At 45.9% G+C, this 25,581-nt stretch overlaps 1 protein-coding gene across 1 annotated transcript in view; it reads right to left on the bottom strand.

The window, feature by feature from the left end:
* Positions 1–25,581, bottom strand: part of trpm5 (transient receptor potential cation channel, subfamily M, member 5) — a 123,520-nt gene that overhangs the window by 54,332 nt on the left and 43,607 nt on the right. Inside the window, exons 5-11 of the mRNA XM_078548927.1 lie at positions 23,735–23,901; positions 21,980–22,151; positions 17,763–17,827; positions 13,434–13,619; positions 5,085–5,187; positions 4,843–4,961; positions 1,514–1,882 (exon numbers count right to left, since the gene is read on the bottom strand). Coding sequence (XP_078405053.1) covers positions 1,514–1,882; positions 4,843–4,961; positions 5,085–5,187; positions 13,434–13,619; positions 17,763–17,827; positions 21,980–22,151; positions 23,735–23,901 — 1,181 coding nt within the window. The remainder of the gene's footprint in view (positions 1–1,513; positions 1,883–4,842; positions 4,962–5,084; positions 5,188–13,433; positions 13,620–17,762; positions 17,828–21,979; positions 22,152–23,734; positions 23,902–25,581) is intronic.

Genomic DNA, 25,581 nt, shown 5'->3' with positions numbered 1-25,581 from the left:
TCTGAGGGCTTCACCTAAAAAGCTACTCCACCTTCTTGGAGACCTTATAGAAATCAGCAGGAGAAAGAGTGCTTGGTCATTGGCATCTTGCCAGGGGTCCCACTTGGTCTAGAATGGGAGGAGGACATGAGGGCAGACAGAGCAGCAGCAGCATTGCAATAGAGAGGGAAAGGAGGATAAGGTGGACTCCTTCCCCACTGCAGATACAGGACATCCTTGCTTCGCTGGACCTCCTTCACCAGGACCTCCAGTGCTGTGTCCAAGACCTTCCCGTTCAGTTTTTGTGTCATCCTGAAACCTGCCACTCTGTGTCAGCCAGCACACTCCAAACCTTTAGTGGAAGTGAGTGTGTGCACCCCACATACTGGAAGATTGCATCAAAACAATGCATTTGGGTCCTGCAGGCCCACCTCTAGACAAGTTCAAATGATGGTGATCAGAAATTAGGGTCAAAATTATTGCTTCAATCAAACAGGCATGTTTATTAGAACAGCGTCCATTTTGTGCCCGTTCCTACCTTTTCATCAAAACAACCCCCTGGACTTTTAAAACCATCAATTATTTTTTCAATCCCAATTTTATATAAAAAATACTTGAAGTAAAAGAAATTATATGATGCACAAGCTAACTGAGGTGTAGAAAAGCACACAGGCTCAATTCACCAGAGTACAGCATTAGTTATTGTGTTAGCAACTATTTTGCATGACTTTTAACATTGCAAAACCCTATCATAACGGCAGCTATAGGTAAACATGGACGTTCTTAAAATGAAAAGTCAGGGATTTCAGATTGGGTGGTTCAGGCCAAGCTGGGTCAGTAGGGTCGGGTCAAGGGTCATTCAGAGTGGGAGTAGACCAATGTGCAAGCAGCAAAGGGGATAACTAGTCAGGTGCCAATGCAGCACCTATCAAATTGCCCAGGTAAATTATTTTTTATTTTACTCAATTAAAATTGATGCATGTCACATTCTAAAAATGTCCAGTTTTTGGACAGCCAGATTTGAAACACTACTGTATTTTGATGTGTGATGCAGCGATCCATCTACTTTCAATGTACAATTCCAGGTCCTGGTTAGGTGTATAGTTTGTGTTGTGATTATGTTACCTATACTGAACTAGTAATCCAGAGGCCCGAACTAATAATTCTGCAGAACAAGAGTTCAAGTCCCGCTATTACAGTCTGAGAATTGAAATTCAGTTTAAAAAATACTGGAAAGGAAAAGCTGACATCAGTAAAAGTGACCAGGAAAGTTGTCAAATCGCCATAAAAAACCCAACTGGTTCACTCATGTCTTTCAGGAATGGAAACCTACTGTCCTTGCTCAGTGTGGCCTAGGCGTGACTCCAGCCCAATTTGATTCTAAACTCCCTTCTGAAATGTCTTGGCAAATCAAACTTTCTCAGGGCATCTGGGGATATGCAATAAGTACCAACCTTTTCAGCGACACCCACACCTCAAGAATGAATTTATCAAGAATAGAAATAGGTTCCTGACTACTGGGCCTTGTACTTACTGTTATCGACTTTTTAACACCCAAGGGCTTGCGAGAGGGATTGGATTCCTGGAAGATCCCCTTGCATGCATCATGCAGGAAATCCTTTAGCACCTTAGACACTTCATACAGGGTAAACTTGGGCCTCTTCTCCAGGGAGTCACGATGTGAAGTGGAGTTCTTGCCTGTTATAGTAAGTTTCTGCTCCTCAAGTTTTTTCAGTAAGAGCTCATAGAGGAGGCATTTTTGGGGGATGGAACAGTAGAGTTCCTGGAGCCGGCCATAGGTGAGGAAGTCATACATATTCATCCCATTATCAATGAACAGTCGGACAAACTCTGGCTTGTCATTCACCAAGGCATCCATCATTACTTCTTCCAGGTCACGTGACTACAAGACAAAGCACATCATATTGTTTTTGTACAGGACTCTAATTAGAAGGCATTGTTATGACTGCTGGGCCTTATAAAATGGTTATATTTTAATTTGTCTCTTTTAATTTAAGATAAAACAGAATGCCCTGGAATGGGGAAATGGTGTGAAGTGGTACTGAACTCTACCCGGCGACAAGCCCATGTGACCAGGTTGCAATAGGTTCAGGAGCCCAAATCAAAACTCATCAAAGTCAGGTATGAGCTTTGACACATGAATACAAAAGAAAAGGCGGCTGGCCTTGTTTTGCGCAGACACTCAGGGCGTAAATTTCCACTCCCGTTGGCCGTGGGCGTGTTTGGTGGCATGAGTGGACAATATGGCGAGAAGGCCAAAAATTGGTTTTACACCGTCGTGAAACCAGTTCGCAATTGTCTGCTCCACCCATCAGTGGCGGGTCGCGTTTCCCGCTGTCGCACATCGGGAATCTAATTTCAATACTTTAGCATCTCATTATAAACCCTGCTCACCGGAATCATCCCACATGCTGCATCATCCGAGCACGTCAACGTGATTGCATACCTATGTGTTTCACAACTGTACATAAGTGGCGTGCACCTGGTGACTGCATTTTGCTCAGGACTTGGAGGTTTGTTTGCCTACCTGCTTTGGTCAGCACGCGTGGTCATCAGCGCCAGGCTTCACAGGCAGCACCACACACTTTTAGGGGGGTTCATAGGCAGGTCTCTACCTATCAGGCCATAAGGTGTGGGTGGCTTTTCAATGGCTACAAGGCTTGGGCTTGCTTGGGGAATGGGGAGAAGTGGCCTCAGGCAAGGGAAGAAGCTGCAGGGCGAGGGCTGTGCTGGGGAAGGTGGGGTATCCCAGGGTGTATTTAAGATCGAGATAGATAGGTTCTTGATTGGTACGGGGATCAAAGGCGACGGGGAGAAGGCGGGAGAATGGGGTTGAGAAACTTATCAGCCATGATTGAATGGCGGAGCAGACTCGATGGGCCGAATGGCCTAATTTCTGCTCCTATGTCTTATGGTCTTATGGTGTATGTGGGGGCACATGTTGATCTGTGCAGGTGGCATAGATGGTGAGGGCTGAGGAGGCAGTCTCCAGAGGAGATGAGGCCAGATGGAGATGTGAGGTTGTGTGTGAGAGATTGAGTGGTGATGTCCCTTGAGCTGGCAGTGAATGAGATGCCAGTAAATGTGTGATGGCCTTGTGAGTGTGTGAGTTTAGAGTGATGAGATGGTTGCCTTATCCTGGCAGCATGGATGAGATCATTCACCCTCTTTCTACACTGGATGGCGAGCCTCTTTGTGCAGTGTTGGCACTGACCACCACTGCCACCGCCTCACAAGCTGGAGTGGTGAGATTGCTGGACCTCCTGTGGTCAGAGTTGGGATAGAGGACATCCTGATGGGCCGTCAAAAGGCATTCCAGTGACTGGTCATGTCTTTGCTGGAGCAGCCCTGGACTGCAAGCATTGAGAACTGTGTGCGCGGCCACAGTTTAGATATGGCACCCGGAGTGAGGAAATGGTGAGGTAACGGCATGGTGGGCGATTCAGAGGCTGCCCGCCAGCGAGACGGCAGGAAGCAGGTGATACAGTGTGAAAACCTGCTATTGCGGCCGGCGGGTAAAACGTCATTTTTCACGCCTGCTGCCACTCTTAATGCAAATCTGGGATGATTCCGCCCTCAGTCTCAGTCAGACTGAAAGATCCTGGAGATAGAGAGAGAGAGATGCTGCTTGGAGTGTGAAGCAAGGAAGCTACAGCTGTGAGCTGGATACTTGTAAGAATCAGTTTTCTGTTCAGAAAAAAGATGGCAAAACAGATGGGACTTTTGGAGGTCATTCTTTTTTTCTTTATTAATTCAGTATTTTACTGGAGAAATTTGATGGAAGCATACTAAGATCTCAATAAGCTTTTCAATCACACTGATTCTGTCAAAATGTCTTTACTTGAATGAAGTGTTCACCTGTTTAATTCTCATTCCAGATAACTCTAGCATTTTGATTTTATTTTTCAGGTTGCCAGAGTTCAGATTTCCTTTTTATACTTCAGATCAAACTAATCTGATGCATCCCATTGGTCTATGACCCCAATGGAAATTGGAACCTGATATAGGGAGGAATTTTCCCCTCGTTGGGGGGGAAGTGCAGAAACGGGCGGGTGCAGGTATGCCTCCGATCGGCACCCCTGATCGGGAGCGTGCCGTCATTTTATGTGGGCGGGCCTTAATTGGCCCGCCCAGTGTGACATCTGCCAGGAAGTGCTATGCGCTCCCTGTGCAGGAGGGGGGTGGGAGGTGGAATCCCTCAGCCGGGATAACGCTCTTTCACACATGCGCACAAAAGAGCGCACTCATATCCCTGAGGCTAAGTGCTGCCTCAGGGAGATCAGCGGCAAATTTAAAAATGGTTAAGGAGCAGAAACAAAATTTCCCTGACATGTCTTCTCATGTGACACTGTCACATGAGTTGGGACATGTCCATCACTTTTATTCAAACTTTTATTAAATTTTTTAAAACCCTCATGAAACCTCATCCAGCCCGTGGATGAGGTTTCATGCTTTTTCTGAAGCCCGCCAGGGCTCCCGGCCTGCCTGCCAACATTAAGGTTGGACAGGCAGGTCCTTTAATTATGTGAATTAGTTTTTTAATGGCCTCAATCGGCCATTGACAGGTCAGCAGGTGCACAGCTGATTCGGCTGCGCCCCCACCAACCTGAAAATCGAAATGACGCGGGGTGTTGTTGGGAGCTCCGCCCGATGTCATCCTGCATCATTTTACGCCCCCTGCTCACTGACCTAAATATCCTGGCCATAAAGTTGCCAAAGTGCCAAAGACTACCACAAATATTGAACCTACCTTGTTACTAACATAAATAGGAAAATGTCATTCCCTCATGCTTTCCTTTTCCACCTTGATATACGGCCTATGAGATAAGTGACATATCTTACCGTCCATTCCACATCACCATTGAAGATCTCACTCTTGGCAATATCCACCCTGTTCCAGGCTACGGCAAGTTTTAGTTCATCCAGATACTCCTGGGCTTCTTGAGTTTGACTTTTGCATGCTACAGGAGAGGGAAAGACAATTATTGTGAGCATGACATCTGCATTTAATGTAACACTTTGCATTACTTTTTCATGTTGGTGCCAGGATGTGGCAATATTTCCCTATGTAAATATCTCCCTACCTTTGACAAGGGCTTTCAGGATAATGGTGTCCAAGTCCTCGGAGCTCTCTTGCTCTGAGTCGTGTACAGTTAAAATATAGTCTTTGGCCATAATGTTTTGAATCTAAAAAGAATCCAAAGGTTTTGATCATTTTTGTTTCTGGCAGGAATATATTTTAGATTAAGGTACCCAAGATTATTAAATCATTAAGTCACGTCTGAAGTATCTCACATTAAAGATGACTGATGTTTATGAACATTCAACAGTTTGTACAATATCTCATTACTGAATTAATAATAAATCCCTCCTCTGAATTCAGAGTAGAATGAACTTCACGAAGAATGATATTGCACAAGACTGAGGTCATAAACTGCAGATATTGTAAGATTTAGGGTAAAGTGGAAAGCTTTGTTGATGAATAAAAGGAGATTACTGTAGAACTGAAATACTGCGAGAATGGCTTATTTAATTATAGGGTGTGGGTGTCACAGGCAAGGCCAGCATTTATTGTCCATCCCTATTAAAATTGAAAAAGTGATGATGAGCTGCCTTCTTAAACAGAGCAGCTTGCCAGGCCATTTCAGAAGGCAGTTATGGGTCAATCATATTGTTGTGGGATTGGTGTGACATACAAGCCAGTTCAGGTAAGGATGGTAGGATTCCTCCTAAAGGACATTAGTGACCCACAATCTGATTTTACAATTTCATTTTTAAAAATTATACTTTCATGGGATGAATGTTGCTGGAAAGGCCAGCATTTGTTGCTAATACCAGGCCTTTGGATTACTAGTCCAGAAACATAACCACTAGGGATGAGGAGAAATTTTTTCTCTCAGAGGGTTGTGCGACTTTGGAATTCTCTGCCTCAGAAGGTGGTGGAGACGGGGTCATTGAATATGTTTAAGACAGAGGTAGATAGATTCTTGTTAGGCAAGGGAATCAAGGGTTATCGGGGTTAGATGGGAACGTGGAAATTGAAACACAAGAAGGTCAGCCATGATCTTATTGAATGGTGTAGCAGGCTCGAGGGGCCGAATGGTCTACTCCTGTATGTTCTTACGTACTAAGCTGCCATATCCATTTTTTGTTCGTCATTGTTAGTTTATTGTAAAAGAGTTGCAGCACTATCCAGCAGGAATCATGTGCCTTCTACAGAAAGAACAAACTACAGTCTATTCCTGATCATTTGAAGACATGTGCTCATCCAATAAACTACCTTGTTTTTATGCAGTAACTTCCCTCTGTATCTACAAGAGATTACAATGCCTAACAAAAACAACTTACATTTATATAAAGCCACAAAAAATGTTCCAAGATCCTCAAGAATGCAATTAAAAACATGGATGCCAAGCCAAAGGAGGAAACATTAGGTGATGACAAACTTAGCGAAGAGTAGGTTTTAAATCATGAAACAAACCAGGATAGACTATCAGCATCCTGGGGGTTACCATTAACCAGAAACTGAACTGGACTAGCCATATAAATACTGTGGTTACAAGAGCAGGTCAGAGGTTAGGAATCTTGCAGTGAGTAACTCACCTCCTGACTCTTCAAAGCCTGTCCACCATCTACAAGGCACAAGTCAGGAGTATGATGGAATACTCTCCAAATGCCTGGATGAGTGCAGCTCCAACAACACTCAAGAAGCTGGACACCGTCCAGGACAAAGCAACCCATTTGATTGGCACCCCTTCCACAAACAATCACTCCCTCCAACATCTATGCACAGTAGCAGCAGTGTGTACCATTTACAAGATGCACTGCAGGAACTCACCAAGGCTCCTTCGACAGCACCTTCCAAACCCTTGACCACTAACATCTAGAAGGATGAGGCCAGCAGACCAATGGGAACACCACCACCTGGAAGTTCCCCTCCAAACCACTCACCATTCTGACTTGGTAGTATATCACCATTCCTTCTGTTGCTGGGTCAACATCCTGGAACTCCCTCCCTAACAGCATTGTGGGTGTACCTCCAACACATGGACTGCAGTAGTTCAAGAGGCAGCTCATCACCACCTTCTCAAGGGTAATTAGGGATGGGCAATAAATGTTGCCCTAGCCTGTGACATCCACATTCCATGAATGAATACAAAGAAGATAAGAGAAATAGTTGTAGGAGAACATCTAGGCAATAGCGATCTCAACATCATATAGTTTAAGACAATGGGCTGAAGTCAGTCTTTTATGAATGTATTACTTGGCTTTTGTCCTATATATATCTTTCTCACTCATTGAGCAGGATTTTTACCTTGTCAGGCGGGCACGGTGGAGCCGACTGCCGCCCGCGATCGGGCCCCGACATCAATTTCACGCTGACTGGCCAGTTAGCAGCCAGCCAGTGTGAATCGCGCTGTACAACGCTGAGCGCTGCCGGGGTGGGGGGGTGGGAGGAGGGTGAGTGCGGAAGTTTGCACATGCACGCGGGGTGCGCGCAATGAAACCTCGCTGAGGCACAGAGCTGCCTCAGGGAGCGGAAGATCATCAATATCAAAAATAAAAAACTTACGAATGTTAAAAACAAAAAAGTTACAAATGTTAAAAACATGTCCCCTCATGTGAATCTGTCACATGAGCAGGGACATGTTATAAATGACATTTTAACATTTTTCTTTATTTTTAATTCCTGTTAGAAACCTCGTCCCGCCCATGGATAAGGCTTCATAAAAAATCCAAAGGCTGCCTGGCCAATTTGCCTGCCCGCCAACTGTAACGTTGGATGGGCAGCGAAAAATTGAATTCAATTAATAATTTAATGGCTTTAATAGGCCTGTTAAATGTCAGCGGGCGTGCTGCCGACTCCCGTGCGCACCCACGAACTGAAATATCACACGAGTGCGCGATAATGTCAGGACGCTCGCCCAATGTCATCGCGCATCATTTTACGCTCGAGTGGGTCAGAAAGTAAGCTGGAAAAATCTACTGACATACAGAAATAGAGCAGCAGTGGGAAGTATTTAAAACAGTGATCAACAGACTTCAGGCAAACTATATCCCAATCAAAAGCAAGAGAAAACTAACCAGTAATGACACACAATAATGGATAAAAATATAAGGGCAAGATTGGAATTAAAGCAAAAAGCATACATTCAGTGGATAACAAAGGAGGGAATAACAAAAGGAATACAGAATGTATAGGAAAGAAGTTAAAAACAATTAGGAGACAGATAAACTACAAAATTAAATGATCAAAGAATAAAATAATGGTAAATTGTTCCACAGACACATAAACAACAAAAGAAAAATTAAAATAAGGGTGGAGCCACTAAGGGATACATGATACACCAACCGGTAATGATGGTAAAACGGTATTTACCTGGTGGACATGACATCAGCAGGAGGGATCAACAGGATATAAAGGACATATGAGGCAGAAAGCAGGGAGATAATTAATAAACTCATTGAAAGTTGAGAGGTTAAAATGCCTAGTCCAGATGTTTTGCATGTGCACATTTTAACAGAAGTTAGGGAAGAGATAGCAAAGGCACCATTACACATATATACAAGTTCATTAGGTAGGCAGCATGGTGGCTCAGTGGTTAGCGCTGCTGCCTCGGCTCCAGGGACCCAGGTTCGATTCTGACCTCAGGGGCTGAATTTCCCCCCGTTGGGGGGGGGGGGGGGGTGTTAATGGGCGGGCGCGTGCCGGCGCACTCCTAATCGGAGGCGCGGCACCGTTTTACGTGGTCAGGCCAATTAAGGCCCACCCAGTGTGACGTCCACAAGGGAGCACTATGCGCTCCCTGTGCGGGCGGTGGGGGGGGAATCCCTAAAATTGAGAGTGCGCTCTTTTGCACAAGCACACAAAAGAGCGCATTCATCTTCCTGAGGCTAAGTACTGCCTCAGGGAGATCAGCTCTACTTTCAACAATATTAAAAAATAGAATTAAAAAATTCCCTTACATGTCCCCTCATGTGACAATGTCACATGAGTTGGGACATGTTCATAATTTCCATAACAACTTTATTAAAATTTTTAAAACCCTGCATGAAACCTCATCCCGCCGGTGGATGAGGTTTCATGTTTTTTCTAGTTGCCGCTGGGGCTCCTGGCCTGCCCGCTAACCTTAAGGTTGGACGGGCAGGTCCTTTAATTGTTTAATTGATCCTGTCAATGGCCTCAATTGGCCATTGACAGGTTGGTGGGCCCGTAGCTGATTTTGCCTTCCTGAAAATTTAAATGGGGCGGGGTGACATCGGGAGTTCCGCCCGACGTCATCCTGTGTCAATTTGCGCGTTGGTGAGCGGGCCCCGCCCCCGCTCGCCGACGGTAAAATCCTGCCCCAGATGTCTATCTGTGTGGAGTTTGCACATTATCCCAGTGTTCACATGGGTTTCCACCAGGTGCACCGGTTTCCTGCCACCATCCAAAGATGTACTGGTTAGGTGGATTGGCAATGGTTAAATTGCCCCTTAGTGTGAGTGTGCGCCCTGTGATGGTCTGGTGCCATGTCCTGGGTATACCCTGTCTAGTGCCCATTGCCTGCTGGGATAGGCTCTGACTGTGTATGACCCTGAATTGGATAAAGCGGTTCTGGAAAAGTGAGAAGTTCATTGGAAAAGGGAATAGTGCCAGAGGACTAATATAGAAAGGGAAATATAACAAGCCCATGGGACTATGTATCAGTTGGCTTAATGTCTGGTAGGAAAGATAATAGAATTCTTACTAAAAGATATAATAGAAAGGCATCTAGAAAGTGAAGATATAATAGAGTAGTCAGCATGGATTTCAAAAGGGAAGGCCCTGATTGACCAACCTTATTAAATGATTTCAAGTGTAGATAAAGGTAACATAGTAGATGTAAAACTTTGGATTTTAAGAAAGCTTTTGATAAGGCACCAAAGGGTAAACTAATGGATAAGGTTTGGACATGTGGGGTCAGGTGAGAAGTAGCAGAACCTATGACTCTATAAGAATAGTAGAGGCAGAAACCCTCATAATATTTAAGAAGTATTTGGATGTACACTTGCGATGCCATGGCACACAAGACTATGGGCCTAGTGCTGGAAAATGGGATCAGAATAGTTAGGTACTTGTTTGACCGGCGCAGACTCGATGGGCCGAAGGGCCTTTTTCTGTGCTGGAGACCTCTATGACTCAAATCCACCAAACAGGAAACAGAGAGCAGGGGTTAAGTGTAGTTATTCAAATTGGTAAATAGTGGGAGGTGGTGTTCCACAAAGATTGGTACTGCGATCACAGTTGTTCACCATTTACGTGAATAATTTGGAATTGGGACTCGGAAATACAATTTCAAAATTTGTAGCTGACGTCAAATAGGGGTGTGTGGTTATGACAACAACAACTTGTATTTATATAATGCCTTTCACAAAACCAAGGGCTGAATTTTTCTGTCGGCGAGCAGGGGGCGGGGCCCACTCGCCGACGCGAAAATGACAAGGGATCTGACATCATCCCGCCCCATTTAAATCTTCAGGAAGGCGGGGGCACAGCGAGATCAGTTGTCCACCCGTCGACCTGTCAATGGCCAATTGAGGCCATTGACAGGATAATTAAAACAATTAAAGGACCTGCCCATCCAACCTTAAGGTTGGCGGGCAGGCCAGGAGCCCCAGCAGGCTTCTGAAAAAACATGAAACCTCTTCCACCGGCGGGATGAGGTTTCATGTAGGGTTTAAAAAAGTTTATTAAAGTTTCAGTGAAATTTATTAACACGCCCCATCTCGTCTGACATTGCCACATGAAGGGGACATGTTAAGGATTTTTTTATTTCTCTATTTTTAAAGTTTATAAAGCTGTCAGCGATCTCTCTGAGGCAGCACTTAGCCTCAGGGAGATGTGCACTCTTTCGTGCGCATGCGCAAAAGAGCGCACTCTCGCTTTTGGGGAAACCCCCCGCCTGCACAGGAAGCGCATAGGATCGGCTCCCCGCCCACCGAAGATTGGGTCGGGCCCACCCGCCCGACAGGCAGAAAATTCTGCCCCTAATGTCCCAAGGTGTGTTATGAATCAAACTCTGACACTGAGCCAGAGGAGGACTGCAATAGTAAACTTGCAGAATGGGCATATAATTAGCTAACAAACTTCAGTATAAATAAGAGTGAAGTGGTACATTTTGGTGTGAAGAATAAGGCGGCCAACTACTCCTCAGAAAATAATGGTCTAAATAGGGTAGAGGGACAGAGAAATCACTAATGGTGCAGATGTAGGTTAATAAGGCCATAAAACAATGCAAACAAAACGCTGGGATTCATTTCTAGAGGGATAGTATTGAAAAGCACAGAATTTATGTCAAACTTGTATAGAACCTTGGTTAGACCACACTTGTAGCAATGTAAACACCTTGGGTCTCCATAGATGGAATCTTGTGCCCTCCCTGAGATGAGTTTGGTGGCGGGGCACTTAACCAGTTAGGAAGGTGGCTGGTGGGGACTGTGCACCTTCCCCCCTCCACCCCGATTAAGTCCACGGCGGGAAGGCCTGTGCCTGGCCTTACCAACCTGCTGCTACTTAAGGTCCTTAAATGGTTTAAGGCCCTACCGCCTCACACTGCCCTCTGTCATTCTCACCATTCCCTCCTACTATGCCCACCCTCACTTCATTCCCCAGGAGGCAACCATCGACTTCACAGACCCCTCCATTGTATGTTCACCTGGACGTCACCCCCTCCAGACTCCTTCCCCCTCCAGCCGCACTGACTCCTCCCTCTCCTGGCTGCCTCCCCCCGCCAGCCCACGGACTTCTCCCCCTGTCCTGGACTCTTTTCCCCCCAACTTAGTCCTCCCCTTTCCTGACTCCTTTTTCCAGCCTTACTTCTTCCTCCAACTTACTCCTTCTCCTCTCTGGACTCCTCCCTCCCCCGGATGCCTTCCTTCCCCCCAGACTCCTTTGTCTCTCTGAACTCGTTCCTCCCCTTGGACTACTTCTCCCCCTAGACTCCTTCCTCCCCCACCCCCCCCCACCCCCCTCCCCCACCACCGGACTACTTTCCGCCTCCGAACTCCTTCTCTTACACCTTCCTCCCCCACTTACACCTACCTCCCCAGTTGCCATAGTCTCCCCCATCACCCCCTCCTCCCCTGTAATCCCTCCCCCACAACCTTACCCCCCAAACACCTTCGTTCCACTTCCGAACCTCACCCCCCCAACACCTTCATTCCCCCCCCTCCCAACCTCACTCCCCCCCAACATCGACACACCTTCCTCTCCCAGTCAAGCCTAGACCTTCCTCTCCCAACCCCCCCACCCCACCATCGGTACATCTTCCTCTCCCACTCACAGCTAGACCTCCCTCTCCCCTCCCCACGCCCTCGATAATGTTCCATGACAGACCGTGGCCAAGACACTGAAGTCCCAAAGCAGACCTTCAACCGTGATTTTCCACCTCTGTTGAGCTGCTTCACGGCAGAGCCATGTTCATGAGAATCCACCCAGAATGTGATGGACGTTCCTCCAGGATCCCGTTGCTGTTGAGCTCCAGCATCTTCTGCTCCTCGGATGTCTGCGATGTGAGCAAGGCCCCGGCAGTAAATCCCGACTTTTGCACGTCACACTTGTCAAGATGTGTTGTGCACTGGCGTGTTTTCCCACCGATGTGGGCGGTAAATTTGACATGGGGGGATTATTCCGGCGAGCTGGGCTTATAATGAATGATACGCAGATGTATGAAAATGTAGCCCCGGATGTCTGATGGAGGGAAACGTGGCCCGTCATTGACGGGCAGGGCAGATAGTTGCAAACTGGTTTCACAACTTTGTTAAACTGATTTTTGGCCTTCCCGCCCAATTTTCCGTTCATGCCACCGAACACGCCCGACGCCTGGAAAATTCCGCCCATAAATAATTGGAGGTCTGCAATTCAACTGTGTGTCTCACCACAAATGACAATGATACCGGGATTAGAGGGCTGATTTGTGAGGAGGGGTTGCATAAACCTCTCTTGTATTCCCAAGTAAAGGAAATTAAGGAGTGATTTGCTTGAGGTGTTTAAAATGCTAGGAGCATTTGATAGGATAGAAATGTAAAAATTATTTCATCTGCCGGGGGCACATCAACAATAATCCTAAAATTAGAACTAAGTCACGCGGGAGAGAAATCATGAAGAACATTTTCACACAAAGAGTAGTGGAAATCTGGGATTCTATCCATCAAAAAGGCCATATAGAACTTATAAGACAAACTGATCGATTTTTGTTAGGTATGGGCATAAGATGATACAAATCAAAATGGAGCATATAGATACAGATTAGCAATGATTTCATTGACCAGCAGAGCAGGTTTGAGGGGTTAAATGGTCTACTCCTGTTCCTAACCATAATTCACCAGAAAACGTCATAAAGCAAGCAAACAAAATGTGTAGCCTTTCTCAACACATGCCTTCGATGCATTAGCAACAATGCTAATCTTACCAGTTTGGTCCATTTGAGAATATCCTCCCTGGGAAAGGTTTCTCTGGGGAATTTTTCTTGAAGTTGTTCTTGTACAGTCTCTGGAACCAAAGGTCCATGCATCAAGGAGGCAATAACATCGGCAATGCCTCCAGATCCTGCCAGGATCAGCCATGGAATAGAGTTTTCCATCCCTTGGTGTACTTTCTGTAATACAAGTGAAAGCACCCTTATCAAGACGGTGATTTTTTGACAGCAATCATAGATTATCAGTTACCAAATTATTAAGGACACAGGTAAAACATAATGGAATGCACAGCTGTGTTGTGAAACAAACAGTCCTACAGAAGGTTGGTGCTCTGTTGCTTGTTTTCTTTAATTTTTTTAATCAACTTTTCTACTCCAAACTTCCTTGCCTGAAAGCTTTGTCTGCTCACTAGAATACTCTCCATAGGCACCAGGCACCCTGTGGTACTTCATTTATTTGTCTCCTTTTTTTTTTAATTCGCTCATGGGATGTGGAGGTCACTGACATTTACTGCCCATCTGTAATTGCCATTCAGAAGGTGGTAGTGAACTGCCTTCTTGAACCACTGCAGGCTGTGTGGTGAAAGTACTCTCAGTGCTGTTAGATAAGGCATTCTAGCAACTGTGGAGGAAAAATAATAGTTCCAAGTCAGGGTGGTATGTGACTTGGAGGGGAACTTGCAGGTGGTGGTGTTCCCATGCATCTGCTGCCCTTGTCCTCCTAGATGATATTTGGGAGGTACTGCCAAAGAAGTGTTGGCAAGTTGCTGCAGTGTATCTTGTAGATGGTACACACTGTTACTGCCACTGTGCACTGGTGGGGGGAGTGAATGTTTAAGGTGGTGGATGGGATGCCAATCAGGGGCTGCTTTGTCCTGAATGGTGTCGAGCTTCTTGAGTGTTACGGGAGCTGCACTCATTCAGGCAAGTGGAGAGTATTCCATCACACTCCTGATTTGTGCCTTGTAGATGGTGGACAGGATTTGGGGAGTCAGGAGGTGAGTTATTCGCCACAGAATCCCCAGCTTCTGACCTGCTCTTGTAGCCACAGTATTTATATGACTAGTCCAGTTCAGTTTCTGGTCAATGGTAACCCCCAGGATGTTTATAGTGGGGGATTCAGTGATGGTCATGCCATTGAATGTCAAGGGGAGATGCCAAACTGTGAAGACAACCTCTGAAACACATCAGGAGATTCACTGGAACACGTGGGCCTAAATTTTATTCTTGGCAGGCGTGTGCGATTGGTGGGCCCAGGACCGGTCGGGAAACAGGCCCCCGACTGCAATCGGCCCACCGCCGCGATTTCAGGCTGACTGGCCAATTAAGGCCTGCCCAGCATGAGACACATCTTCCCAATGGTCAGGAAGGTCCGGGTGAAGGCAAGGGCTTGTCAGGCATCGGGTCTAATGGCGACCCGGCAGGCGGTTTAAAAACAGCACAGGCAGCTCCTTGAAGGTTGCCAGGGAAGAATCATATCTTCTGCAGAGTGAAGTTATGACCTCCACAGTGGCTGGAGATGCCAGGCTGGAGGGCAGGTCGGGTGGGCACTTGACCCCCTGTTTTTCAGCCTCTCCTCCCACAGGTCACTCCCCTGGAAGCTGCATAGGGACACCTGGCCTCCACTCTCTTCTGCCCCTCTCTTCCTCCTCAAAGGAGGTGCCTCCAGCAGAGACCACAATCCCCATTACCAGGGTTACAGAAGGTTGTCTGATACCTGGAAGAATCCACACGGTCTAAATCCTCTGAGGGGCTTGGAGACACCAATGAGTCCTGAAATGAAGCCTAGAAATGCTAAGAATGAAGCTCAGGACAGAGATGAAGCTGCCAAGTTCAAATAAACAACCAGCTGCAAACTGTCTCCTAAACTCCTCACTGCTCACAATGGCAATGCTGCTGACACTTTTTATCCTGCCCTTGGATGAAATTTTGCAAAATGTGGGCTGCCTGCCTGCTCGTTTTGCCCGTGCAATGAGCGCAAAATCATATAGACAATGTAAAATCTGGATCAATTGGGTTTTTATTGGCTTTAAGTGGTCTTATAATTGATGGCGGGCGTGGATCTGACACACATATGTGCCAGCCAACCTGAAGATTGTGCGCGTGCGGGATGACATTGGGATTTTTACCCGACGTCTTCTTTGTGATTTTACGCCTGATCGGATCGGGCATGCACCCACCTGCAAGGCATAAAATTCTGCCCATAGACACAAATTAGGAGCAGGACTAGGTCATTTGGCCCTTCGAGCCTGCTCCACCATTCAATATGATCATGGCTGATCCTCTATCTCAATGCCATACTCCCACTCTCTCCCCATACCCCTTAATGCATATAGAGTCTAGAAATCTATCTTTTTCCTTGTCACAATTACTCAAGGAACATTTATTTCTGAAATTCTCTGAGAACTTCAATAAAAGAGTAAGCGCTCCTCCACCTTACTGGACACCTTATAGGAGTCACCAGGAGAAAGGGAATGCTTGATCTTCGGCATCTTGCTAGTGGTGCCCATTGTTCACTGCGAGGAATGAGAGGAGTATATGAGGTCAGGCAGTGAAGCACCACCTGCTGCAGGACAGAGGGGCAGGGGGGCGAGGAGGGTGAGGTGGTGTCCTTCCCTCCTACTGTTACAGGACATCGCCCCTCCTCTGGACCTCCTCCAGCAGTTTCTCCAGTGAAGCAGATGAAGACCTGTTAACTTTTTCACTTAGTCCATGAGGAACCCTGCAATGTGCCACTGTGCCCCAACCAGAGAACTCCACACCTTCAGTGGGAGTGCGTGTGAGGAGCCCCATATCTGGCTCCATTAAAACTGTGAGTAATTAGCACTTCAGTGTTAAACCTGCATGGTTCTGTTTTAGCACCTCCAGCAGCTTCAACTATGATAATTAGCAATTAGGACCAAACATTGTGTGCTAAATCCAGTCATTCAACCAAGAGTGTATTATTAGCACTGCAGCCATTTAGCACTCATTTACAACCTTGGCCAAAATAACCTCTATTTCTTTTGTTCCTTAGTCCCAATGCTAACTGTGAGGCAATTAATTCTCAATCTGGCTCATTGGCTGGGATTTCCAAAGGTTCGCAGGCATGAGACCCATTGTGGGTGGCCTTTGAAAATCATGATCTCAGCAGTCATATTTTCAAGGGCAACTGGGGATGGGCAATAAATGCTGGCCCAGCCAGCGAAGCCCACATCCCATGAATGAATATATTTTTTAAAATTGGGATTCTGATGCTTTCTGGTCAGTTTGGAATTTTGAAAGGGCTGGTAGCAAGGAGGGAATGGGGAAACCACTCACTGCCAATTAATAGCACCTTGAGATCCTTAAGAAACTTGTTAAGGGGTCTGTCTAGAACATAATGTAATTTTCAAAATTTTTACCTGTGAACCCCAACAGTCCTATGCGCAATAGTGCACAGCTTTCTGGTTCACCGCAGGGCCCAAATAAATCTCTCTGCAGTTGTCTTGAAAACAAATCTGTGAGGCCAACTAACGCTCAGAAGAGCATTGATCCTTGCCTTGCTCTGCAAGGCCCCTGTCTGCTTCGTTTCACCTCCGTGGCTTTCCGGTGAACTGCCTGATCTAATTGGCAAAGCAGCAGCAGTCCCCAATATGGCCATCATCTGCCTTTACTTCTGGTGCCAGGCAGGCAGCTCCCACCTCCTGGATTGTTCGGCGCGTCTAATTGGGCACCAAGCTGCCTCCTGGTCAATTAGACCATTTACATTTAAAAACTGCATTGCAAATGCAACAGTGCTTAAATGCAGAATTCATCTGTGTGTCAGGCTCCCAGCCCTGCATTGAAAATCTGGCCCAATAGTCAGTCTCCTTGCTAGGGTGGAGATAGGGAACATTTCTTCTAACAAGTTCAATTTTTTGAGATCCATACAAGGAATAAAGGAGAAAGTCTTGGCCTTGAACTGGTTGCTCTTCTAGTATGACTCTTCTTTAATATGTTAACTTTCTTTCCAGGTCAAGAATCTTACTCAACACAGAACCATGGATGATGATCATAAAGGTTCTACAAGGTAACAAACCTTTAAGGTCAACAGTCCTCAGCTTATTTTCATATTGGACAAGAGCCTATTGCAATGTATGTAGAGGATGAATGAGTCAAATTGTAGGTGAATAAAACTGTAAATTTATGGCATAACATTAATTTATATTATGGCCAAATTGGTGGATTGAATTGGTTGGTATTCTCTTAAAAAGAATTTAATGAAAGCCGTTCTTTGTGCTATTCCCTCAGTAAAAGAGTTGAAATGATTGTGTGTTACAGAACCGAACCATAAGGCAGTCAGTCAAGCAAGTAGGTTGTTACCTGCAACAGATCTGGATGACCATGTACAAGAACACAGAGCACAGGAATTTCAATACTGCCTGTTCCTGCAAAAGACAAAAGCAGCATTTAAAGCACACTGTACAACTCCCAATGCTGTGCTTTCATTAAGAGAGAAATCACTTATAGTAGACTAAGCAAATATCTTCAAAAGGATGAATGACACGATACCTTTTTGGTAATAATAACTACACCCTTCCATCCAATACTTGGAAAAAAAAGTGCCCACTTTTGTTTCTTTTACATCTGGGTTGAGACAGCTTTGGAGGTAGTGTAACAATTCAAAGTCAACTATTGTTTGTTTTGTATTGCAATATTTATGTGCATGATGCCTGGATAAGAATATTGTCACAGAGCACTCAGATTAAATTCTGCTCTCTGCCCACAGTTAGAGTCCTGTCTGAAAGGAACTTCGGCTGAGCTCCTAGCGGACCTGTGCCGCATAACTGCCCAGCATTTGTCCCAATCTGCCACTAAATTGACAGAAAAGCCATGAGGATGGTCAATCTGAATTGGACGTGATGCGTGAATGCCTTTTAGACACCAGGGGCTAGATTTTCATCTTTCCATCTAGGCATTAAAACTGACATTGCAAAATTACCATCCTTTATAGAAACCGAATAATTTTCACTTCTATTGAAACCAAAACCAAGGAAAGGAAGCAAAAGAAATACTTGCATTTAAAAAGCATTTTTCAGGACTTCAAGGTGTTCTAAAGCTCTTGGCAGCCGATACTTTTGAGGTATGGTCACTGTTGTAATGTAAAAAACATTACAGCCAATTTGTGCACAGCAAGTCCCACAGTGACCGAATAATCTCTTAAAGTGATGTTGGTTGAGAGATAAATTTTGATCAGGGCACTAGGGAGAACTCTCCTTTTCTTCTTTAAAATAGTGCCTTTGGATCTTTTACATTCACCTGACAGGGCAGACAGGGCCGTGGTTTAATGTCTCATCTGAAAGACAGCAGCTCTGGCAGTTTAGCTTCGCTCAGCTTAGATTATGTTCTCAATTTCCTGGGCCTGAATCCTACGTTCGTCGGGTGTGCGTGATCGGTGGGCCTGGAAGTGGACTAGAAATGTGCTTCTGCCCACTATCGGTCACCTGAGCGCAATTTCACTCTGGCTGGCCAATTAATTGCCAGCCAGCGTGAAACGCGCGCTGAGAAAAGTTCAGTGCTGCTTGTGGGGAGACGTGGTGTGTGGGAAGAGGGTGGGCACCGAGAGAAGGGAGGGTGTGGGCCTGCACTCCCTGAAGGCTGAAGGCTGCTGCGGAGCTGTCTCAGGGAGCTGCACTAATTTAAAAATGAAATGAGCTCAATGAACTGCTCCAAACTGTGACAATATTGTAAATGCAAGCACTTGGCAGCAGACTGCCTAACAGATCATCCCTCAAATGTCTTCTTTTATTTTATTTAACCCTGGACATTTCAATCCGCCCTGGGTGTAATTTGTAGTGAAAGCGTGAAGGCCACCTGGCCTTTTGGCCTGTCCGCCAACCATAAAAGTGGACGGGCCGCGTAAAATTGCTGATGAGTGGCTCCTAATGGGCGTAATTGCCTGCTTAATTGTCAGCGGCCACGCTTCTGACTCCCGCGCGTGCCTACCAACCGTAAGGTTGCACGCTAGCGTGATGATGTCGGGACATTTGCCCGTCTTCTTGCACGATTTCACGTGATTCCGGGTCGGGCACACATCCGCATGAACAATGTAAAACTCTGGCCCTAGAGTTGAACTTCAACCCATGACCTTCTGACTCACACAAGAGTGCTATTACTGAGTCAAGGCTTACACTGAATAACAAATGAAAATCGAATGGTTCTGTAACATGTGGCACATCTGTAATCCCAGTTTTATGCCGGAAGGGAAGCTGAAAATCTACCTAGGAACAAGAGTGAGACAAATGTTTCATTCCACAGCATTTAAAATCCCTCCAATTTAAAAACAGAAAATTCTGGCAATTCTCAGTCGGCCTGGTGAGAGATACAGACTTTTTTAAAATATATATTCTTTCGCAGGATCTGGGCCTCGCTGGCTGGGCCAGCATTTATTACCCATCCCTAATTGCCCTTGAGAAGCTGGTGGTGTTTCAGGTTTGTGATTTTCCTTTTAAAAACATGTCAAAAGCGCTAGATTGGAATGTTGCATAATCCAAATGGACGTAATGGAGATGAAAAAACTGGGAGAATGGACATAGATTCCTTACAGGAAGTGTGGTGTGAGGAAGTGTGGCCAAGGTAGCTGTGGGAGTCACTGGGCTTGCAGTGAATATTGGTTGATAGCCGGTCTCCAGAAATGGAGAAGTCAAGGAAGGGAAGGGAAGAATCAGAGGTAGACCATGTGAAGGTGTCAGAAGGGTGTAAATCAGATGTAAAGCTGATGAAACTTTTCATCCAGTTCAGGACAAGAGCAGGAAATGGCACCGATACAGTAATCAGTGTACTGGAGGAAGAGGTGAGGGAAAGGGCCCAAGTAGGACTGGAACAAGGAATATTCCATACATCCCACACGAAGGTAGGCAAAGCTAGGATACAAATAGATTACCCATAGCAACTTCTCTTATTTGGAGGAAGCGGATAGAGTTAAAGGAGAAGTTGTTCAATGTGAGAACAAGTTCAGCCAGGTGGAGGAGGCTCTTGGCGGATGGAAACTTGTTGGGCCTCTGTTCAAGGAAAAAGCAGGGAACCCTCATACCACCCTGGTGGAAGATGGAGGTGTAGAAGGACGCCCATGATGAAAAGAACATGGTTAGGGCCAGGAAATTGGGAATTGTTAAAGTGATGTATGACATCAGTGGAGTCATGGATGTAGCTGGACAGACGAAGGGAAAAGAAGTGAGTTGAGGTAAGAAGAAGTCAGGTTTGTGGATCAAGGACAGGCTGATACGATGTGTCTATCAGGGCAGTCCTGTTTGAGGGTTTTGGGAAGGAGGTGAAAGTGGGCTGTATGGGGTTGGGGAATTATGAGGTTGGGGGCAATGGAGAGAAGATCTCCAGAGATTAGGTCATTGACAGTCTTGGAAATGATGGTTTGATGTTTGGTGGTGGGTACATGCTCCAGGGAGGAAGTGTTAGATAGTAGCCATTCACTAGGTAGACGTCAGTTCTCCAAGCAACACCAGCATCACTCATGACAGCAGATTTGATGATGATGTTAGGGTTGAATCTGAGAGAAGAGAATGTTGTGTTCAGAGGGAGGTAGTTTCCAGTGAATGAGCGGAGCAGAAAAATTGAGACAGCTGATGCCAGCAGTTCTCAATGAAAAGATTTGGAGAGGCTAATAGGCCAGAGGGAGAGGACCTGTTGGTCGGACTATACTGGAGATGGGTCCACAGAACGGGTGGAAGAGTCCTGGCCAAAGAAGCTGGTGTGGAGGCTTAGGCGATGGAAAAAGAGCTCCACACCATGACAAGCTCTGAATTTATTGAGTTGGAATGTAAGGGGGTGAAACTGAGGCCTTTGATAAGGATAGCTTGTTCAGAAAGGGGAATGTTGGAGGTAAGGCGTCAGGTTGGAAGAAGGGATGGCATCAGAGGGAAGTGAAGGGGAAGAAAGATTCAGAAGGGTGTTGGCCTGAAATGTTAGCTCAGTTTCTGTCACCACAGATTCCTTCAGACTTGCTGAATATTTTCAGTGCTTTGTTTTTATTTTAGATTTCCAGTATTTGCAGTATTTTGCTCTTGAAATCCTCAGTGTGTGAAAACAGATACCAGAATGGGACTGTAGACAGCTAATTTGAGTTTTTTCAGATAAATGAGGGCATGCTTAATTCCTGTAGCCTTGTGGTTCAATGCTGCTAACTGGGTGATATAAATACACCAAACGTTTTTCTTCAACTTGGCGCTTTCTAGAGTTTTCAAACAGATCTATAGATGCTATTGTCGAGCCCATCCCTCGTTGCCCTTGAGTTTGGCCAACTGATCTGTGAATTACGTAAAGTGTCCATATACATTGGATATCAGCAAGGCAAAACCTTGCCTTGATAAAGCCTGATGCTTTATCAGTCAACCATTTCAAACAAGCTCAAAATGGATTCCTGTAACAAGGAGAGGAAAATTTACACTCAACGTGCTGATCGCTACTCACACGCGCATCTCACGACAGCTTCCACTTGCCATCCCGAGGCAGTGGAAGATTCCCTTTCACTACCTCAGTATAACAATGGAGATTCCCATTCTTAACCAAGTGTTTATCGTGTTTACCTGCATAGCCTGTCCGCTGTTCGGAAACATGCTTCAGTAGTTTCAGCCAAAGCTCGGTGGTGCCATTGGGAGTCTCATCATCTACCATTATGAAATGGGAATGGTTGTTGTCCAAACAGTAAAGAGGACCTTGTGCTGTCTCTTCAACCTGGTATATTGCTGGACTGTGTTTCTAATTAAAGATTTGTGAAAATGAACAGTTAGAAAATCAGATGGTCAAAATCAATACTGATAAAATTTACAAAAACATTACTTATTTTAGATAGGTTTTCTCTCATTGGGTAACACTACTCAATTCAAAATTAGAAGATTGTGGCTCCAGATCAAACTCCAGAGATGAGCTCATCTAACATGACACCCCAGTACAGTGCTGAGGTGCACTGTCAGAGGTTACATCTTTCAGATGAAACATCTATCCTCTCAGGTTGATGTTAAAGATTCCATGGGCAGGAATTTTCGGTTGGCGGGGTTTCCCGTCCTGCCACCTGAAGAGTCAGTAGAGAACATATCCCTGCCGATCATGGCAGCTTCAAAGAGCACCTTGATTGGCAATCAGCTTTATAGTCCTAACAGCACCACTCACAGCGGTGGCCGTGACTGGAACTACAAGCAGCCCCCAGATTCTAAGACCAGGAATCCAGGGCCAGGTAAATGTGAGCACCGGAGGGGATGTGGGGAAAAAGGGATGGAGGTCTTGGTGGAGGGGCTGGAAGTGGAAGGAGCACTGTGGGAGGGGGCGGGAAGGATGGGGGCGGGTGGGCAGACCTTGTGGTCCGGGGGGCTGGTGGTAGGGGATGGGAGGGGGCACCACATCAGGTGTCCCTAGAGGGAGGTGCCCCCTTCATCCTGATTGGGAAATTGAGATCAGGCAGGAAGCAGCCCTGAAGGGCCTCAGCTGGGCCAAAGGTGGACAGACTGCCCTAGGCCTCGTCGCCGCCCTCTAAAAATTGTGGGCAGGTCGGGGGTGGGCTGGTTGGTGGTGGAATAGCCAACCAGGGAATTTTACAGGCCACCCCACACCTGCAAACCCGCTAGTGGACAACTGTAAAATTGTGCCCCATTATGCTATTTAGAAGAAGGACTCTCTCACCGATATCCTGGCCAATATTTACCTCTTATCCAATACCACTAAAACAGGGTTTTTTTCTTATCTGATTGTGGGGCATTGCTGTCACTGATTGCCAGCTATGTTTTCTATGGGATGGAGGGGAAGAGGCAGGGTTCGAAATAATGGCAGAGACCCAATACTACAGTGCACCCTTCAAGCTCCAGGCCCAGCTGCCTTTTAATTGGAGTTTTGTAAATAGAACCAATTCCCTCTTCAGGGTCCAAGCTGAGCTCCAGGCCTGAACAACATGGCAGGCTCTGCCTTGGCCAGCCAAAAGGTCAGAATGCCTTAACATGCCTTGTATGCAGGCTGCCTAGCAGGATCCAGGCCATGTCTGTATTCCCAGCTCCCAACATGGGAGCCACCTCCCTCTGGCAAGTGTCTCTCTGGTGAGGAACATTCTGTTTGGGGCAGGCAGAACATCTTCCCTCAAATAAAACCCCCTGAAAAGTGGCAGTGAGGATCGGGACCCATGCCGGGTCGCCAACCTATTGGCTGGGCCTTCTGCTGCACCTCCTCCTGATTTATAGTTGAAGAATGGAAGTGCATCACCACTGTACATAGCTTTCACAATGAGACAAACCTCCCTTTAAAGCTAGAGGGGTGTGATCAGAGGAAGGTGGTTAGAAATTATTTGAATAATTAACCTTAACATTGGCTAAAGCTTCACGGTTAGAAATAATTCCCAATGGTGATATTCCTATTGCAAAGACTTTGATTTTAGTGGATGTGTTGGCCAAGGCATGATCACGGACTGCTTCCCCTATGTGTTTGGTGATTCCAGCCCGCAGACCACTTGTAATGATCCAAGCTCCTGTACAGAAATTGGGGAAAAAAGTGATATTTCAATTACAAACAACAAAAATACGTTCATTATATCTATTATATCTAATATATGACTCTCTTAGTCTTTTGGCTAACAGTTGGTAGAATTTATGAAAAATATCTGCCTTTTCTCATATTTTAATCTGCTGTCTCCGCTTTAGACCACGAGTTTCCATCAAAGAAGAGAATTATAAAATTATAGAATCTCACAGCAAAGAGGCCACTTGGCCCATCGTGCTTGTGAGATTCTATAATTTTGTGAGAGTCGGCCAATGTAGTCCCATAGCCAAGCTTTTTCCTCATAACCATGCAAATTAGGCCTCTTCAAGTACATGCCCAATTGCCTTTTGAAAGTTGCTATACCATCAGATTCCACCACACTTTCACATAGGGTGTTCCACATATTAACCTTTTGTGTGAAGAAATGTCTCCTTACTTTCCTTCTAATTCCCTTGCCAATTGTTTTAAATCTATGATTTCTGGTTATTGGCCCACTTGCCAGAGGTAATATTTCTCCCTACTTTGTGTAACATAATTCATAATTCTGAATACCTTTATCTCAACCTTCTCTGCTCTAAGGCGAACAAACCAGCTTCTCCAAACTAACTGAACACCTTCATCTTTGGTACCAACCTGTTAAACCTCCCTTGCGCTCTCTCCTGGGTCCACATCCTTCCTAAATTGTGGCGCCCATAATTGTACAGAATACTCCAGCTGAGGACTAACCTTTGATTCATAAAGTTTTAACACAGCTCCATTGGTTTTGAATTTGATGCCTTTATTTTCAAAGCCTAGTATTCCGAACGTATTCTTAACTGCCTCCTCAACTAGCCCTGTCACCACCATTCAAAGATTTGTAAATATGCACCTCGTCCCTCCATCCCTTTACTTTTTACATGCTTAATGATTTTTGGATACACTTTACCTTACTCGCTAATCTTTACTCAAACTTTCTCTTTGCTCTTCTCATACCTTATTTCAATTTGCCCTGTACCGTCTATATCCTGCTCAGTTTCTGATTGCATTCTGTACCTGACATTTGTCATAAACCTCTATTTTCTGGTTAATTTTAACTTCTGTTTCCTTTGTATTCCAGGATGCTCTAGCTTTGGATGTCCTATTTTCCTTCTTATGGAAATATGGTTCGTTTGTACCCCACTGGGCTAAATTTTGTCGGGCGGTGCCAATCCCTACAGTGGGCCAGAAACCTGAGGGCAACACTGCCTCAGCTGTTTTGGGGAACCATGACCAGATTCTGTGGCAATCAGGCAATTAACTGTCTGGCTTGGGCCTCCCATTACTTTAAGGGATGATATCTCGTCTCCAAGAGCTGCCAGCCAATTTGGAGGGCCAGCAGCTCTATAGCCCCAGCAGGACCACCAGATGGGGCGTTCATTGCTGGGGCAGCACCCAGCCAGGAGAAGCAGCATGGATATTGCCCTTGGTCCAAAGTGAGTGGGATTGAGGTCGCCAGGGTAGTCGGGCAGGCCTCAGTGAGGGATGGGAGTTGTCGGTGAGAGCAGGAGGGGTGTTTCCGGAGGGCCAGGCCTTGCTGCCAGGTGACCACCGAGTGTCCTATCAGGTGCTTCCCCCACCCCCCCAAGACCACAGGGAGGCTGTCAGATTTTACTGGGTGGTTTCCCCGCATGGCGGAGGACCCTCCCACTGC

The sequence above is a fragment of the Cetorhinus maximus genome, chromosome 9 (assembly GCF_964194155.1).
Source record: "Cetorhinus maximus chromosome 9, sCetMax3.hap1.1, whole genome shotgun sequence".
In the NCBI taxonomy this organism is placed as follows: domain Eukaryota; kingdom Metazoa; phylum Chordata; class Chondrichthyes; order Lamniformes; family Cetorhinidae; genus Cetorhinus; species Cetorhinus maximus.
This window is presented reverse-complemented; position numbering and strand designations above follow the sequence as displayed.